This window comes from Protopterus annectens, chromosome 3.part0, assembly GCF_019279795.1.
Source record: "Protopterus annectens isolate FY-2018-M chromosome 3.part0, PAN1.0, whole genome shotgun sequence".
Lineage (NCBI taxonomy): Eukaryota > Metazoa > Chordata > Ceratodontiformes > Protopteridae > Protopterus > Protopterus annectens.
Window position 1 is genome coordinate 171,513,415 of NC_056731.1, and position 20,292 is coordinate 171,533,706.

Genomic DNA, 20,292 nt, shown 5'->3' on the forward strand with positions numbered 1-20,292 from the left:
GTTACACCATTCCCCTCATCACTTATTCAAAACTTCCTGACGTTCCACCCAGTCAAAGGGAAGGAAGCAGCTGCAGAAATAAACAAGCTGTATCAAAAAAGAGTAATCCAATTAGTCCCACCAGACCAATGCGGATCCGGATTTTACTCGAGATTCTTTTTGGTGCCAAAAAAGACAGGGGACTGGAGACCCATTCTGGACTTCAGCAATTTGAACGAGTCTGTTGCCCAAACCAAATTCTGGATGGTCATGGTTCAGTCCATTCTCCCTTTTCTAAGGGAAGACGATTGGATGTGGATGGATCTCAGCGACACATATTACTGCATCAAAATGGACAAACGCTCCAGGAGTCTACTTTGCTTCCAGCTAAGAGCCACTCATTACCAGTTTCGTGCCCTGCTGTTCGGACTCTCTACAGCCCCCAAAGTGTTCACAAAGTGTATGGCAGTGGTTACAGCTCACTTGAGACTGCAAAGATTCTGGTTGTTTCTGTATTTGGACGATTGGCTCCTTACCGCCTCCACCAAACATCTTCTGGTAACAGCCCTCCAATACACTGTTTCCTTGGCAAAACTTTTGGGGATAACTGTAAACTGGGAGAAATTCAGTCTTGCTCCAGTCCAGAACATAGATTCCATTGGAGCAATCTTCGATACCTGCTTTTGCCTGGTGTCGCTCCCAGCTTACAGACTTCAGAGATTGAGGCTCTAGCTCCAGGTGATACTCTGTCAAAACAAAGTGTCAGCGAGTGAGGTTCTTCAGCTTTTAGGATCCATGTCAGCTTCCATACCAGTAGTGCCTCTTGCAAAACTGCATATGCGAATACTTCTATGGCTTCTACTCTCAATGGATTCTGAATTACCACCCAAATTTGGTTTCAAATTCAGATAACCATTTCTTGCAAGCAGGACCTTCTTTGGTGGATGAGGCCAGGCACAGAACTTTGGAGCCACCCATTCCAGCCCAAAGCCATTGTAACCACAGATGCTTCCCTGATAAGGTGGGCCATTTTCATGGAAATTCAGTCCAGGGTGCATGGTCCACATTGGAAACCAATCTGCATATCAACATTGTAGAACTGAGAGCAGTGCTGATAGCATTGCAAGCATTCCAACCTGTTCTTACTTCTGGAACGATTGCAATTCAGTTAGACAACATATCAGTAGTCTGGTACATCAACAAGTAAGGAGGAACCAAGTCCTACCCCCTGTGTTGAGAGGCCATGAGAATTTGGCAGTGGGAGATAGCTTCCAACTGCTTTCTAATAGCAATGCATATCCGAGGGATTTCCAACGTGATTGCAGACAAGTTGAGCAGATGTATTCTCCTGCCTCACGAGTGGACCCTCAATCCCGACGTAGCAGCAGAAATTTTCAGCCATTGGGGCCAGCCTTGCTGCGATCTAGTCGCTTCCCCATCAAACTACAAATGCAGCAGCTATTTTGCCCTATTGCCCCCAAGGGGGAGTTCCCGAGGGATGCTCTGATTAACGATTGGCCCACCAGCCTGCTATATGCCTATCTCCCCATTCCTCTGATACCCCCAATTCATAAAGAAAGCTATTCGGTTGAATTGTAAAGTGATCCTTATAGCCCCCTTTTGGCCCTGACAAGTTTGGTTCCCCTTCCTTCTGCCTCATCTGTTATGTCGACTGTGGAGTCTGGACCCTCTTTCAGACCTAATTTCTCACCCCCAAAGGTTAAGTCACCCAAACCTATCCAGTCTCAAGCTGACAGCTTGGTTTCTCCACTTCCGTTAATCGCCAGGCAGGATGACCTCACTTCACCTCACCTGTTTGTGACATTATTCTGGCCTCTCATAAACCATCCACCAGAAGACTATATTTAGACAAATGGAAAAGGTTCACCATTTGGTCAAAGAAAAAGATGCTGGATCCATACTTAGCTCCAGTTACAGCAGTTTTACAATGCCTATCTAAATTCTTCAAAGATGGGGCCGCAGCTTCTACCATATGACTACATCTAGTGGCTATCTCAAACTATCATAATGGGTTGGATCATTCTCCCCTCATCTTGCTTCAGTTATGCAAAACTTTTCTCAAAGGGGTTTCCCACATTTGGCCTCCAATCAGACAATCTATAGAACCATGGTACCTCATGTTAGTTCTCTAGTCTTTAACTCAACCTTCTTTTGAGCCTGCAGCAAAGTGTGAACTCATATTCTTGCTGTAGAAATCCCTTTTCCTGGTAGCCATCTCGTCAGACAGACAAATTTCTGAGCTTCAGACATTATGCACCAAAAGGCCCTAGCTAATCTTACACAAGGACAGTGTATCACTCCGGACAAATCCATCTTTCCTCTCCAAAGTTGTATCGAATTTTGCCATCAATCAGTCCATTGATTTGCCAGTATTTTTCCTGAATTTTTCTAATAAAGGGGAATATTGTCTACATTCCCTGGATGTGCACAGGCAATTGAAATTTTATTTAGACAGGGCCAAAGCATTACATAAAACTAACCAACTTTTCATTTCCTTTTCTGGGCCTAGAATTTGAAATTCTGTCTCCAAGGTCACTTTGTCAACATGATTAAGGGACTGCATATGCTACATTTGTTCACTCGCAAAAGAACCTTTGCCACAGAATGTTAAAGCCCATTCTACTAGATCTATGGCAACGTCTGTAGCCTTCCATTCCAGAGCTTCTGTGAATGATATCTGTACCGCAGCCACTTGGGCTAAACCCCACACTTTTATCAATCATTACAAATTGGATGTGGTCTCCAGAGGGAGAGCTGCCTTCGGCTCAGTGGTACTCAGGAACTTTCTTCCATAAGGGCCGTCCAAGGATCACAAGGTAGCTGGGGATTCTGTCTTACCATAACGTTCCATCTGTGTTGTTGATCTTCTTTCATTCATCACTTCTCACCTTCCTTCCCCCGCCAAAGGCTCCTGGGGATACATTGGGTCCAAGTGGTGACTCAGGACATTTGCACAGAAATGGCCTCTGCTTTACTAGTACAACATGGACAAAATCGATCTGAGGTAACGGGAAGAAGGGCACTATGGGTAGAAGCTTAGCTCGAGAGTTTTTGGTTGGTGCAAGCTTGGTATTAGGCCGACTCGGATCCGAAGGCTCAAAACCGAACCCATCAATGATGAATGAAAGATGATCAACAACACAGAAGGAACGTTATGGTAAGTCATAACTTCTTTTTTATGCCGCAGGTAGTCAGTGAGTTGTCTCTTAATTATAGTCTCTCCAGCTTCCTTCCCTTTTCCTTCTCCACAATCTGCTAGTGAGAATGTTCTTCACACCTTGGATCATTATAGACAGCTCAGTTATTATTTGGATAAGACAAAGGCTATTCACAAATCTGAGCAGCTTTTTGTTTCCTTTCGTACCAGGACATTGGACTAACCAAGCCATCTCCTCTTAGATTTCATGGAAAACTGCTTTCTGTTTCAGTTACAGCTCATTCTACAAGTGCATTGGCCTCTCCTGGAGCTTTCTTCAAGGGTTGGGATACTAGATCTATCCTTGAAGCTGACACTTGTCCTCTGTCGACTCTTTTACTAAACATTACAAGTTAGATGTCATTTCCAGAGCCAGAGCAAGATTTGTTAGGGCTGTCCTTCATGGGTTTTGGCGGGGTCCCCTGTGCCTTCCTTCTGCCATCCTTTTCAGTAGCTTTGGTAATCTCCTACGTCATGATTACTGTTACAGTGATGTGGAAGGACATAATACAGTTGTGTTAAATCTTACTATAACAGTAGATGTCCTACTTTTCACTGTTGCAGTATTCAATCCTCCCTCCTACCCCCTTTTTCTTTCTTCTGTTTTGAACTTTTGCTGGGTCTTTGTCAGTCAATCTTTTTGTCTCTCTCTCCTGTTTCCTTTTCCTTCTAGGTGTGCATGTTGCTGTAGTTTTCCTCGGGCATTTTAGTTTTGAGTATGGAGTGTAGGAAATCCTTTATGCCCCCTTGGGAGCATATGTCTAAAGTACAACTCTAGGAGGATGTAAAGGCTTTGGTAGACTTGCCAAACGTTGGGCTATCGTTGGCAGGAGATTCCACATGTTTTGAATACTGCAACAGTGAAAAGGACATCTGTTATGGTAAGATTTTATGCAACTGCACTTTCATTTTAAGCATATTAATGTGAGCTGGAGCATTCTGTCTTTCTATGACCAAAAATGTTTTGTTTTCAGTTGTTTTCATCTGAAAAAGCAAACTGGATGAAAGAACAAGAAGAGCTTCATACTCAAATAAAATCATTCGAGAATCAACTTCAAGATTTTGAAAAGAGGAATGAAGGTGGGACTCACTTTTTTTTCCACAGTCCATATTTTTAACCTTGTGGGATTTTGAGTCGGGTATGGATTTCTTCATTCTCAATGTGGTTTAACCAAAAGAGTGAGTCAAAACCTTTTGGCCAGGTGCATTGTGCAGTTTTAACAGTAATAAAAGCAGAAGAGAGAATGCCATTTTATTGGTGTAACTGTTCTACACCCTAAAATTAATCTCCATGTGTTATATTAGGTCCAGAATCAACTTAACAAATTATGTCTAATTCCTTGAGAGAACATAGCTGACAAACATATCGTAACTTAAAAAATGTTTTATTGAAGCACTGACCTTGGCATTGGATGGTTGGTTGCTTGTATTTGGCAACAGCTTTTATTTTCCCATTGTAATCAGATGTAGTAACTTTCAGTCTAGTAGCATCAGTTGGGATATTTTTTTCCTCTCTTTTCATGAGTTCATCACTCTTTACAGTTTACCCCATAGAGACCTCATCTGTTCCTCTAACAGGTGCAAGCGCTGGCTTTTTCTTTTTCTCCTGCTATATGCTGTGGTCTTGTAGACCACTAGAAAGCAGCATTACTACAGTATTAAAACAGCACAGTAAAAATAAGGTATTTTTGAGTTCTGAAAATACCCTTTAAGGGTGTAGGTTTTGAATGTTTGCAATTCAGTCATTTTTTTTGTCTTCCAGGAAAGTTGTTAGGTGCACTTGATGTATTTAATACTGATACATTGTATTACAGTGCAGGAGAAAGGATACAGTTGTACTGTGGAAGTTAATTTCAAAGCATACCTATCCATCTCTGAGCATCGGAAGTAATGCCACTGACATGTAACAATCATAGAAAAGGGTTGATCGGGGTTTTTCTTTTTTTAATGTCTTCATATAATGGTAAAAGTTGCTGTGTTTCTAATGTCTGCTTAAAGAAGCAGTGAATCTCTAACAATATGTTTTTTTTTTTTCTATGTACAATGTTTGTTGAGGTTATCTGCTATTTAGACTGCTAGAATGACATCGCCTTATCAGGTTAACTGTTGCTATCTTTTTTTTGTATTTAATTTTTCTCTTTTTAAACCTGGTAAATTCCAACATTAACTGATGAGCACTACAGATGCAGAAAGGCAGGATATGTGTTACAAAGTTCTGCAAAATGTTAGGTTTTACAATGCTTAGGTAATTGCTGCTGCTTTAAGCTAAAAAACATAAATAAATACAGACCTTGGCTGCCAGTCATTCCCATTGTATCATGTACCCACCGAAAATTGACAACAGCTTACTTATTGTTTCCTCTGAAGGTTCTATTACAACCCCTTTAACAAAATATATTAATGTCCATTTAAAGGATTTGTCCAACAAAGGCATCACAGTGTTAAAAGATTCTTGGGATTTTCTTAGGCAAGTGAAGACCCATTTGTTTTCCAAAAATATTATTTTTATAACTCTGGACATAATAGATTTATTTGGATCAATTCCACATGACATTGGTCTTCTGTGGCTTGAGGAAAGTATGGCCCACCATGGTTGTTTTTCAGTGGATGTATTTAGAACTTGTCTATTATTGATGGAAGTGATTCTTAAAAACAATTATATGTACTTCCAAGGGGAATTTTTTAAACAAGAAAGGGGAGTGGCCATGGGGGCTAAATGTTCACCTACATAAGCTAATATTATACTTTCATGGTGGGAGACACTATATATTAACAATTGTGAATTTGTTAACTGTTGGGCCTTTTACAAGCGTTTCCTTGATGACATAGTCATTTTTTGGACTGACACAGTGGAAAGGTTTTTTGAATTTTTGGATTATATCAAAAGCACAACCACCTTTTTGGATTTTACGTATACCATAAATTTTGAAGAGTGTTTTTATTTGGATGTTTTATTAAGTAAGTGTGATGATCACTTTATTTCAAAGATATATAGAAAGCCTACATTTTCAAATTCCTATCTTCATTTTTCCAGTGGACATCCTTTTGGTCAAAAGAGAAATATTCTTAAGGGGCAAATTATTAGGACCAGCAGGATGACCTCTGAAGACGTAGACTTTTACAAAGATAGTGAATATGTTAAGAACATGTTTAAAGAAAGGGGATACCCAGCCTACCTTATAGAAGAAGTATATAAGGTAGTACTAGAGGGTAGAAAAGGGAGATTTGCCCCCATTTTGGGACAAGGTGATTCTAGTAATCTTGTCAACTATAGTGACCCTAAGGTAAACTCTAGTGAAACCAATAATTTTTCCAAAGCATATGTTATGGATTATACAGGTGATGCTATTGTACTTAAAACGATGATTAATCAAGAATGGGATAGGTTCAGGAACATCACAGACCTTGAAAGTATAAAAAATCAACCCCATCAAATTTATATACAGGAAGGATATGAACCTCAAAAATATATTTGAATTTGGAGGATCTACCAAAAACAATGGTCCATCACATAGAATAGGTACATACAAGTGCAGTTCTTGTTCTCAATGCCAATATATTCAAACATGTTGTAATATTTCAATTCCTAGTAGAAACAGGTCTATTTCAAGTTCTAAATTTGCTAATTGCAACACCCAAGGAGTTGTATATATTGCCACATGCCACTCCTGTGATTCATTTTATATAGGGAAAACAGAAAGGAAGTTAAGATCTAGAATATATGAGCATTATTATGAAATTAAGAAAAGTAATGGAAATAATGCTTTATTTCGTCATTCTCAGTATTGTAAAGATTCAGTTTTTCATTTTTTTGTTTTGGAAGTTGTACCAAAAGAAATCAGGGGTGGCATGTGGGAAACAAAACTTGAATACAGGGAACTATTTTGGCAGATAATACTGGATGCTACAAAAGAACCTGGTTTGAATGATGTGCTTTCTATTCCAGTTTTAAAATTACGGGCTGCTAAGTTATAATTTATTTTTTGTCCACTAGATGGTGATAGCACACCACTTTTAAGCAAACCAGTAAAAGCGTCAATATATATATAACATGTATATACAAATAATTCTTTATATTAAAAAGTGTTTTTAAATCATTTTTATAATTAATGTATTGATACATATTATGTGCTTTTTATAGTGTTTATCCAATTCACAGAAGTTTTTTCTATAACCTTTTAACTTGATTTTATCTATATAATCATCACTAACTTGATTGTGAGTAGTGGACTTTTATTGGTGGGTTATTTCAAATGCATAATTAATTTGATTAAAACAATTTATTCCATCAAAACAATTTATTTGATTAAACTAATTAATTCAATTGTATATAAGGTGTGTGCATTTTCAAGGAAGTTGTATTTGACTTTTTCTGACGAAGGTACTAGAAAACGTACTTTTGTATTACAAGCGTTATTAAACTATCAATTTTAACCTTTCCAGTGGTTACATTCATCAGTTTATTAACAGAATTGTTTGGACTGCTACCTTATTTTTGGTCTCACACCCTTATTTGGACTTCCAGAGTGAACTATTGTGTGGTTTTCAGTAACGTGTGTTCACTCTTAGTTCATCTCACTGTTTGGTTTTTGAGCTTTCGTAATCTCCTACGTCATGATTACTGTTACAGTGATGTGGAAGGACATAATGCAGTTGTGTTAAATCTTACCATAACAGTAGATGTCCTACTTTTCACTGTTGCAGTATTCAATCCTCCCTCCTACCCCCTTTGTTTTCTTTCTTCTGTTGGGAACTTTGCTAATCGAGGGGTCTTTGTCAGTCAATCTTTTTGTCTCTCTCTCCTGTTTCCTTTTCCTTCTAGGTGTGCATGTTGCTGTAGTTTTCCTCGGGCATTTTAGTTTTGAGTATGGAGTGTAGGAAATCCTTTATGCCCTATTTGGGAGCATATGTCTAAAGTACAACTCTAGGAGGATGTAAAGGCTTTGGTAGACTTGCCAAACGTTGGGCTATCCTTGGCAGGAGATTCCACGTTTTGAATACTGCAACAGTGAAAAGGACATCTGTTATGGTAAGATTTTATGCAACTGCACTTTCATTTTAAGCATATTAATGTGAGCTGGAGCATTCTGTCTTTCTATGACCAAAAATGTTTTGTTTTCAGTTGTTTTCATCTGAAAAAGCAAACTGGATGAAAGAACAAGAAGAGCTTCATACTCAAATAAAATCATTCGAGAATCAACTTCAAGATTTTGAAAAGAGGAATGAAGGTGGGACTCACTTTTTTTCCACAGTCCATATTTTTATCCTTGTGGGATTTTAAGTCGGGTATGGATTTCTTCATTCTCAATGTGGTTTAACCAAAAGAGTGAGTCAAAACCTTTTGGCCAGGTGCACTGTGCAGTTTTAACAGTAATAAAAGCAGAAGAGAGAATGCCATTTTATTGGTGTAACTGTTCTACACCCTAAAATTAATCTCCATGTGTTATATTAGGTCCAGAATCAACTTAACAAATTATGTCTAATTCCTTGAGGGAACATAGCTGACAAACATATCATAACTTAAAAAATGTTTTATTGAAGCACTGACCTTGGCATTGGATGGTTGGTTGCTTGTATTTGGCAACAGCTTTTATTTTCCCATTGTAATCAGATGTCGTAACTTTCAGTCTAGTAGCATCAGTTGGGATATTTTTTTCCTCTCTTTTCATGAGTTCATCACTCTTTACAGTTTACCCCATAGAGACCTCATCTGTTCCTCTAACAGGTGCAAGCGCTGGCTTTTTTTTTTTTCTCCTGCTATATGCTGTGGTCTTGTAGACCACTAGAAAGCAGCATTACTACAGCATTAAAACAGCACAGTAAAAATAAGGTATTTTTGAGTTCTGAAAATACCCTTTAAGGGTGTACGTTTTGAATGTTTGCAGTTCAGTCATTTTTTTGTCTTCCAGGCAAGTGGTGAGGTGCACTTGATGTATTTAATACTGATACATTGTATTACAGTGCAGGAGAAAGGATACAGTTGTACTGTGGAAGTTAATTTCAAAGCATACCTATCCATCTCTGAGCATCGGAAATAATGCCACTGACATTTAACAATCATAGAAAAGGGTTGATCGGGGTTTTTTTTTTTAATGTCTTCATATAATGGTAAAAGTTGTTGCGTTTCTAATGTCTGTTTAAAGAAGCAGTGAATCTCTAACAATATAGTTTTTTTTTTCTATTTACAATTTTTGTTGAGGTTATCTGCTATTTAGACTGCTAGAATGACATCGCCTTATCAGGTTAACTGTTGCTATCTTTTTTTTTGTATTTAATTTTTCTCTTTTTAAACCTGGTAAATTCCAACATTAACTGATGAGCACTACAGATGCAGAAAGGCAGGATATGTGTTACAAAGTTCTGCAAATTGTTAGGTTTTACAATGTTTAAGTAATTGCTGCTGCTTTAAGCTAAAAAGCATAAATAAATACAGACCTTGGCTGCCAGTCATTCCCATTGTATCATGTACCCACCGAAAATTGACAACAGCTTACTTCACAGAGTGGGTATCTACCTTTTTACAACACACACAGGTGCTCCACTGTCCTGCACTAATGGAATAGAGTATTAATGCCTTGACATAGCCCAAGTCACTTGATGACAAGGCTTGGAAGATGGGCATAATACCCATCTAAGGGGTCGTGGTCTCGTGTATGCTGTTATTGGTGACAATGGGTAGGTATGAGTGGCAGGTGTTGTCCTTTGGAGGGCATACTGTGGCTGACTTGCCACAGAGGTGAGACAGTGTGCCAGTAAGCCCCTTGTACATCCTTCCCTGAATGGAATGGACGCGCACAGGTGGTTGGAACAAAGGATCAGAAACACTCATCAGTAGCTCCATTGTGGCTTATTCTATTCAGAGGTCCAGAACATTAGTGTGGGATAGTCCAGGAGGAGGCTACTGAGTTCAGTAGACCTAGTGAATGAGGAGAGTCTTCTGGGAACAGCTTGATAACCAGCTGTGAGGAGCCAAAAATGATGCTTAAACTATAGATCTATTCTGTCATTCCCCATTGCTATTAAACATGAAATTCTTCTGGTCTTTCTTATATGTAGCAACCACGCCTTCCCTTTTAACTATTGTTTTTACCTTGTCTTGCCTTATCTATTAGCCCCTTTCTTTCTGTTTCCTGAATCTCCCTGACAGCATCCTTAATTTGAATTTCTGGTTTACTTTGACTTCATTTTTAATAGTGTCTTTTTGCTAGCTATCATAATAATAAAAGCTTAATTTCAGAGATGCATCTGTTTTGGAATCTGTGCCCAGTAAGCATACTGTTTTTGTTAATATTTCTACAATTGTCTGACCTACACTATTTTAAATTTGAACATCCATTTTAAATTTGAACATCCATTTTAAATTTCTCTAATGACATAGAGGCCTAAAATACATGTCCCCAGCTTCTCTATTTCCCTTAGCTGTACTTCAGCACATTTTACTGGAACATGTTAAACTCCCAACAGGGTATAAAAACAATTGAGTGACATTTCCATGCAAAAAATATGTAGTTTCCTTCTCATAGCTGCATATATGTTTATCAGGCATATACATTTCCATTGGTCATGGGAAATATTTCACCCTAGATCTGATTTTCATCTTGCCATCCATTTATCAGCTGATTTCATATCTGCTCATCTAGTCCCTTTGTGTGGCAATTACTAATGCTTTAGCCGGTGAATGTGCGACTCTCTCCTAAATAGAGATCCACTAACTCAGGTGTATTTTACTGCTGCTTTGCCACCATAACCAAACCCTCATTTTCTAACTTAAGCATATTTTTAAGCTTTTAAACCATCTTGGCTTGACCCCAGTCCATCCAGCCTTCTCCCTTTAGTTGCTCCCAGAATTTTGTGTTCCTTTCCTACCCCAGATCTTATCATGATTCCAGTTTCCAACTTACTTCCTTAGGTTATCGTGTAGGTAACATATAACTATCCCATTGCCTCATATTCTCATTTCAAGTTTTTATCGCCAAACTAATTTGTCTAGTCTGCCCATGTACAGGGTGTGGCTATCGGCCTGTTCCCAAAGATTTTCAAGAACATGTCTGGGCTTGAATTTCCATCACCAGGAGAGAGTTCTATTTCAAAGTACGTGACCATCTGCAGCAAGGAGAACTTTAACCTGTACTGCATCATAGTTCATTTTAAGCCTTTGGGGCACCTAAAATCTTCCCATTCCTTAAACATCCATGATGTTCTTCGTGTTTCACTGTTGCAGTCATCACATTTGGGTTATCTGCCTGCAGGTAGCCTTCAGCCGGCCTGAATACCAGAGTCCTGGGATTTCTGTGTCGGATGCTGTCGCTTCTTCCATGACGTCAGGTCATCAGGGGTATAAAACATGCAGCTGACACCATTACATCAGTCTTTCTTGCTGTGCGGTGCCCGAAGCAGAAGCAGTTTGCAAGTGCCGGTCGGCTGACTCCTGAAATTTTCGTTTTCGAGTTTCAGACCTGAAGTCCTCTAAAAGATAAGTACCCCATTGGGGATCCTTTTTTCTTGTTCTAACCGATGTCAGAAAAATGAATTGTCTTGCCTGTGGAAAGCAAATACCTCATAGAGATTTTCATTCTTACTGCGTCACCTGTTTAGGCCCAGACCACGACATCCCTCGCTGTCAGTTTTGTGCCTTGTTCAATGCTCGAACTATTCGTCGTATGGCTATTTTTGTAGCTAAATACTTTCGCTCTCAATCTCCGTTCTCCGAAATGGCTTCATTAAGCCATCCGACTACCGATCTTCCGAAAAAGCTTAAAGATAAAGATAAAGACAGAGACAGGCCGCATAGGTCCAAAACTGCCGACAACGCTTCCGTTAAGCTAGTCGCCAGTCCGCCTGTACTCAGGCACTTCGCAGCCCCTGATACCCGCTTCTGCAGATTCACAGGCCTCTACTGAAACCCATTCGGAGTCCGGTATGTCGCGAGATGCTTCTTCGAGTATGGAACCTGCGGATGTCTCTACTTTGGATGCGTCTGGAGCTGCTGCTGTGCAGGCACTGGCATCTGAGGGTGTATTCAGGCCTACCGATTTTCATATTAAACCGACAACTTCGTTTCAAGCCAGAAATAACTGTATTCCTCAGGCCTAAAGTTCGCACTACGCATAGGAAACCGACAACCAAAGCGCAGTCTCAGGCCCACATGCCTCAATAACAAATGATTAGAATGGCTGAAGGCCTCATTACTTTAATTAGGGGAAGCCAGCCTTCCCCCTCTAAGTGACCTAGAACTGATTTTCCTTCTGATCAGGAATCTGATATCTCTGTTCCTTCTGACTACCAGGACCATACCCTTATCTACCTATGAGGGTTCTGATGCAGAGGATTCCATTCCCTCTGCTTCCCCTTCAGAAGATTTTTCTTTTGGTGAAACCTTGAATACCCTTGGGGAGCATTTCCGCTGGGAAAGCCAGGACTATTCTCAGTCCAAAAAGAGACTCTGGGAATTTTTAAACCTGCCTCAGCACAGGCCTCTAGCCTATCCCTCCTGTTCTGGAGATTGTAGATGATGTTTTTTTGGAATCCAGCCTTACCCCGGATACTTTGCCTCCAGCTCCCAGGAAACCTGACAGGTACTATAGAGTAGCTAACTCTCACAAATTCCTTTTCAAGAATCCTACTGCGGATCCAGAGACCATTTCCCAAGGACCAAAAGGCATTAAGGCTACTACTGCCAAAAATCCTACCCCTTTTGACAGGGATTCGAGGGCTTTAGACAGATGGGTTAAGAAGGTATACACCTCTGCTACTCTGACCATTGGGGCTTTAAATTGCCAGTTTCGTATGTTAAAGTGTCAGCAGCATATTATGGGGCTAATTAAACAGGAAATTATGTTGATTCCTGACTGTGCAGAACACAAAGATTTGCAAGAGTTAATGCTTTCTGCAGACCAAGTTGGTAAGCTTACCTTGCATTGTGGTTTTGATGCTTTAGAAGCATCTTGCAGGGCTGCTGTCACTGGGTCTGTACTTAGAAGGCATGCTTGGCTTAAGGAACAAAACTTGCCAGATCATGTAAAAGCAAAATTACTGGATGCACCCTTAAGCCAAGAGCGCCTATTTGGCAGTAAAGCAGAAGTCGTCCTCAAAAGAATCGAGGAAAAAGCTAAATCTATGCAAACTGTTAAAGATTTATTACAAGTGCAGCCATCTAGATTCAGTAGGTATTGGCGTTCAAAGAACTGGTCCTGTCCAGTCCCTTCCAGGCCTTCTCAGTCCAAACCCAGAGGCAGCAGACCACCAAGACTTCAGTCTCAGGTTATGCGCAGATCTAAGCAGAGCCACCCCCCTATGGTAAAATTGCAAAATGACTTATTTTTAACTCCTCCAAGTCTTGCTCAACTACTTGCACCTTTTGGAGGAAAGCTCACCCTGCATGCAAAAAACTGGTAATACATTACCCAAGACAAATGGGTTTTAAACATTGTTCCCTAGGATACTGATTCCACTTCCACTGACCTCCCAACCCTAGGTGGATGTCCAGACCTCCCCCCAAACCAGTGGGCAGAGGCCCAAAAGCAAGTACACTCTCTCCTCAGAATCAAGGCTATTCAACCTGTCCCAGCAGAACAAAGGGGACAAGGCTTTTATTCAAGACTGTTCCTGGTTCCCAGAAAAGAAAACTCCTGGCATCCTATCCTGGATCTGTCTATTCTCAACACCTTTCTAGTGGTTCCAAACTTCAAAATGCTAACTCTCCAACACCTGCTTCCTATGCTAGCCAAGGATTCCTGGCTGGCAGCCCTAGACTTAAAGGAAGCTTACCTGCACATCCCATAAGGGAATCTTGCAGGAAATACCTATGCTTCAGGGCTGGCTCTATGCAATATCAGTTCTCTGCACTTCCATTGGCTTATCTACTATGCCCAGGGTATTCACAAAGTGCCTTGCTCCAACCATTGCATTTTGCAGGCAGAGGAATATTCAGATTTACCCATACTTGGACAATTACCTGATTCAGGTGGAAAGTCAGGACTTGCTATTGCAGCACCTGGCATTTGTAAAGAGACTTCTAACCTCACCGGGGTACACCATCAATGAAAATAAATCACACCTAGTACCCTGCCAACAGATTGTATTCCTGGGAGCAAGCTTGAACACAACTTCCCAGATGGCAATCCTCACTCCAGAGAAATTTATTTGACAACCTACCTCAACCTACTGGCCACAAAAACCCAGCTATCTGCAAGGAAAATACTGAAAGCTCTGAGGTTCATGGCCTCTTGCATTCTGTTAATTCCATATGCAAGACTGCATATGAGGAAACTTCAATGGTATCTAAAAAGTCTTATGGTGTCCGCATTCTCAGGACCTGGAAACAATAATTCATATCATTCCCTGTCTAAGGGCAAGACTCCCCACAACAAGGGACTCCCTTTCACTCAACCCCCTGCCGCCCATACCCTAACAGACACATCAGACTATGCATGGGGGGCTCACATGGCAGGGCAGTGCATTCAGGGCAAATGGAACCCAAAACAGATGCACCTGCATATCAATCAAAAAGAAATGTTAGCTGTACAGAATGCTCTGACAGCCTTCAAAGACCTCATTCTTCCAGGACAACTATTGGTAAAGATAGACAATACCACAGTTATGTGGTACATAAACAAGCAGACTAGCCATGGCTCTGTGGAACACAGCCTTGAGCAAGTAAGTGCACCTACAAGCTCAATTCCTGCCAGGCAAGCTAAATATCACTGGCAGACGACTTAAGCAGAAACCTCATGGACCCACACGAATGGAAACTGGAACCCAAAATATTCAAGCTTTTGAGGAACAGATGGGGACTCCAGAGGTGGACCTGTTTGCCTCCCCTCAGAACTATCAGTTGAACAAATACTACACCAGAACTCGCCACAGTCAAGCTTGGAAAGTGGATGCCCTGTCCTTCACCTGGGAAAGCCTCTCAGTCTATGCCTTTCCTCTCAAAGGTTCTACTAAAGATCATACAGGACAAGCCAAGGACAATCCTGATTGCACCAGACTGGCCACGCCAGCACTGGTACCCTCTTTTTCGTAGTCTGAAAGTGCTACAACCATGACACTTGCCTCAGACCCCTTCCCTGCTGTCCTAGCAGGCAGGCCAGATTCTGCACCCACAGCTTCAAACCCAGAACCTTGCAGCCTAGCTAATCCCTTGAGAACACCTCTGGAACCCTCAGGAAGCAGGTGCTGGATGTCATTCTTAAGGCAAGGAGGCCTAGTGCTAGAAAATTCTATTCAGAAAAGTGGAAAAGATACTGTTCCTGGTGCCAGTCCTCAGGGGATGGGCACAGTGGTGCCCAGCTTACCTCATATACTGGATTACTTAACAGAAATGCTCCACAAGGGCCTATCCTTTTCTTCAATTAAGATTCATGCCTCAGCCATCTCAGCTCATTATAATACTGAGCCACACCCCTCTTCTCTCATCCTCTGGTAAAACAGTTCCTTAGAGGGGACAAAATTTTAAGACCCCCCCCCCCCCCCAGGAGAGTTCCTACTCCAGCCTGAGACCTTAACTTTGTACTGGAAAAACTTACTCTTCCCCCTTTGAACCAGCTGCTACAGCAGAGTTGAATTTCCTCTCTTGGAAAACGGCCTTACTTCTTGCCATCACTTCAGCAAGAAGAGTGTCTGAACTGCAGGCCCTTATGGCAGTGGAACACTTCATTATCTTCCATGCAGACAGGGTTTCCCTCAGGACTAACCTATCTTTTATGCCCAAGGTGGTGTCTAGTGTGGCTTTAAACCAGTCCATTTATTTGCCTACTTTTTTCCCTAATCCTCAGAATAAAGGGGAAAGGATACTGCATTCTCTGGACGTACACAGACAGCTTAAATTCTATTTGGACAGGACTAAGCCTCTCAGAAAATCTGACCAGCTGCTAGTAAGCTTTGCTGCAGGGGCAGAGGGGAAGACCAATTCAGAGCAAACCATTTCCAAATGGATAGCACACTGCATCCATTTCTGCTACAAGCACCGTGGAAAACCTACCCCACAGGGGATAAGAACACATTCCACTAGGGGTGCATCTACCTCTACTGCATTTCTCAGAGGAGTCCTTTCCAGGGACATCCTGGAAGCTGCAACCTGGAGCTCTGTACATACTTTCACCAAGCATTACCACTTGCCTATCTTTTCTGAATCCAGAGCTGGATTTGCCACAGCAGTCTTATAGGGCCTGATTGCCAGCCCTAATGCTTCTTAATCTACCTCCACCCTACCTTAGCTTTGGGAATCTACCCAAATGTTGATGACTGCAACAGTGAAACACGAAGAACATAGTACAGTTGTGTATACTTACCATAAATGTAAATGTTCGAGTGTATTCACTGTTGCAGTTCTAGTTACCCTCCCTCCAGCCCCCTGATTGTCTTTGCTTTCACCTATCCTTTTTGGTTTGGCATATCTTATGCTGTGTATATTTGCTTTTTGCTGGGGGTGTTCCACACCATATAATTGCTTCCTATTTTGGGGGCCGCTGACATCTGGGCCAAGAAAAACTGACGTAATGGTGTCTGCTGCATGTTTTTATACCCCTGATGACCTGACGTCATGGAAGAAGCGACAGCATCCAACGCAGAAATCCCAAGACTCTGGTATTCAGGCCGGCTGAGTGTTATACCTGCAGGCAGATAACCCAAATGTGGTGACTGCAACAGTGAATACACTCGAACATCTACATTTATGGTAAGTGTACACAACTGTACTTTTCCCTTCAGACTTTTCCCCTCTCAAATGAAGTTCATAGTTATAATCTTTACAGTTCTTAGGAATTTGAGGAGGTGACTACTTAGGAAGGCCTGGAATATATACAACGGTAAAGAATTGCTAAAGTAATTCATGGTTTGAATCTTTTGGGTTAGTTATATCTGCAATGTTTTTTTTTTTTTTTAAATCTAATATGATTCTTTCCAAAAACCTCTCAAGTTTTAATGAATTTAAATTTCTAATAACTGATGAAAACCAGGCACTAAAATAGCCAATTGTAATTCTCTTCCAAACTTCCAGATGCCACAATTTGCACTGATGGTGTATTCAGGGACGGCCTTTGGTCGTCTGGTGCCCTAGGCAAAAGGGCTGTACAGTGCGTCCCCATCCTGGTCTACCTACACCATCCAGATTACAGGAAAAGTGCCCCTGCTACAACGGTGTCCTAAGCGGCTGCCTAGATGGCTTATGCCCAAGGCTGGCTATGGGTGTATTCATTATCACCTTAGTTTTATCTGCATTGAACCTGTGTCCTGCCAAAGGAATCTAACAGCTCAGAAAGTTCACCCATGTCTCTCTGGGGCTTCCCAAGAGACTAGAACATCATCATCATCTTCCTCTGCAAGCTTATAATCCTGTAAGATCCAGATTTCATTTTGCTTCCACCAAAAAGTTCAAAGTACAAAGCGAACAGTAACAGGGATAGATCTGTCCAGTGCCTGTAGGAATTACAGGTGATTGTGACAAAACCAGCAAGAGGTTTTTCAGGTAACAAATTAACCAAACCTCTGCTTAATTCAGATTTTAACAAAACTTTAAAAATGAACATTCAGCCATGTGTGAACACATTTTATGCATTTAACCTAGCCATAGCAATCTGTTTTTCTTTCTGCCCCCCCCCCAACCCTGTTTTGTGCAAGTTGAGTAGTTGTAGGTGATCTCCATGCCTATCTGTAAGCAATCAGTGCCATAAATAACTTATAGAAATAGTTTAATATTGTTATGAGCTAGTATGCAGCTGGCAGACCTCACCTTTTTTCCTTCTTTGAGAATCACTGCCAGGATAAAAATTCCATTAACCAGAAATATATACAGTTTTCAGTACCTCATTATGTAAAGCCTTACTAGTTTGACTTTTTGTCCTTTCAACTTCCATAGGTCGAGAAGCAATTCACAAAAGCCTACTTGCCAAGAATCGTTTCCACCTCAGTAATTGGAATTGGCATAGCATCTGCTTGGGTCTGAGCCAGTTTAGGAAAGTTTAGACCTTCATTTAACAGATCTATCTAGTCCTGGTATTGCTTCCAATCTGCCTCACTTTGCGAGGTGTAAAGACCATTCATAACATCTTTTTAAACAGTGATAACATTTATGAACAGCAGTCTAGGAAAAGTGGAAATGGGTTAGTAGTTTCAAATAATCTTGCTCTAGTACCCTAATTTAGGTATACAGTCCTTTTACCGAGTTTTTTCCGATTTAGGAAACATAGAAAAGGTCTTTCTTATGCTACCACCACCCCCCCACTCACCTTTTCCAAAACTGCTGCAGAATTTTCTTCTTCTTAGCCACCTGAGCTGCAGACTCTGTCACTGAACTGGAAATCCAGTCTTGCATAACATTTACTGTTTTATACAGATAAAGAATATGGTAGAACCACCCAGGATCAGTGATTTTAAATATCCTGGTTAAATTAAGAAAATACAAAACGAACTGGATGACCAGGAAAAATAAAATTTAAAATTCTATATAGAATAGATTCTGAAGAAGTCATAGTTAAAAACTGACGAAAGCGCAAAATAAAATTTTAAATTTTATTTTTCCTGGTCGTCCAGTTCGCTTTGTATTTTCTTAGATGTCCTTCAAGGATGCATCTGCAGTCATAACATATGGGTTGTCCTGCCTCAGGCAGCCCTTCGGTCGGCCGGATTCCAAAGTCTGGGTCTGGCCTCGGCTGATGTCGCACTTTCCCTGACGTCAGAGCGTCTGGGGTATAAAAGCATCAGCCGACGCCATTTTCCTCAGTCTTTCTTGCCACGCGGTGCCCGAAGCAGAAGCTGTTCGCAAGTGCCGGTCGGTCAGATCCAGTGATTTCAGCTACCGAAGACTTGAAAAGCTAAGTACCCCGTTGGGGACTCTTTCTTGCCTCAGCCGATGTCAGACAAAGTAAATAATTGTTTAACTTGTGGGAAACAAATACCTCATAAGGTTTTCTATTCTTACTGCCTTCCTTGCTTAGGCCCAGACCACGGCGTATCGGCCTGTTTAGCCTGTGCCTCCTTCAACCGACGAACTCTTAGACGTCGGTTGGAGTTTGCAGAGGAATTTTTTGGAGCCGCTTTTGCTTTTAAAATGCCGTCGGAGACTCCGACTTCGCATATGGTCAAAAAACACAAGGAAAAGGACCAGCCCGCGGTTTCGGCTGAAACCACGGCTAGGCCTACCGCGAGTGTCTCGGTTTCGGCAGAAACCGAGTCCTCGGCGATTCCTTCTTCCGAAACCATACTTCCGACCACCGAGGCCCGAGAGGCCCCGGCTGAGTCTGCTTCAGAACTACCTACCGAAGCTAGTGTTCAGGAATTGTCCTACACCATACCTTTGGACATTTCTACCCCTGCACGTGGGGCAGCTAGGCCCCCTGCTTCCATGTCCATTAAGGCCTTTTCAATGGCTAAAGCTGCCAAACTTTCAAAAGCTTTTCCTGCCAAATCTACCTCCCAGAGGCCTTCCTCTAGTTCACAGATCCTCAGCCTTGCTGAGGACCTTATTTCCTTAATTAGGGGTTCACAACCTCACCCAGACAGGGCCTCTCAACCTCCTCCAGACAAAAGGCCCAGGCCTGACCCCTCTGATCCACACTCCTCAGATGATTCCACGGATGGATCTGAGTTGTCAGACCACCAGGAAGGGGCTTACTCGCCTTATGAGGATTCAGATGCAGAGGAATCTATCCCTTCGGCCTCCCCGCCTGAAGAGTTTTCATTTGGTGAGACTCTACACTCCATGAGAGAGCATTTTCAATGGCAAGGTCAGGATTTCTCTGATTCTAGAAAAAGATTAAGGACCTTTTTGCATTTGCCTCAGCATAGGCCCTTAGCTATACCTCCTGTTCTGAATGTAATTGATGATGTGTACAATGATGTCAGTACAGCCCCTGATACTCTCCCTCCAGCCCCTGCCAAACCTGACAGATACTACAGGGTCCCGGATTCTCATTTCCATTTGTATAAAGCCCATTCTGCAGACCCAGAAACTATTTCTCAGGGCCCTAAAGGGGTTGCGGCCGCTACTGCCAAAAATCCTCTACCCACTGACAGAGAGTCTAGAGCTTTAGAGAGATGGGGAAAGAAGGTGTATACTTATGCAACTCTTTCTGTCAGGGCATTAAACTGTCAATTTC

At 41.5% G+C, this 20,292-nt stretch overlaps 1 protein-coding gene across 1 annotated transcript in view; it reads left to right on the top strand.

Moving 5' to 3' along the window:
* KIF15 (kinesin family member 15) overlaps positions 1–20,292 on the top strand; it is a 2,415,358-nt gene that overhangs the window by 1,328,991 nt on the left and 1,066,075 nt on the right. Inside the window, exons 21-24 of the mRNA XM_044065522.1 lie at positions 4,171–4,276; positions 4,959–5,031; positions 6,231–6,480; positions 8,319–8,424. Of these exons, the coding sequence (XP_043921457.1) occupies positions 4,171–4,276; positions 4,959–5,031; positions 6,231–6,480; positions 8,319–8,424 (535 nt within the window). The remainder of the gene's footprint in view (positions 1–4,170; positions 4,277–4,958; positions 5,032–6,230; positions 6,481–8,318; positions 8,425–20,292) is intronic.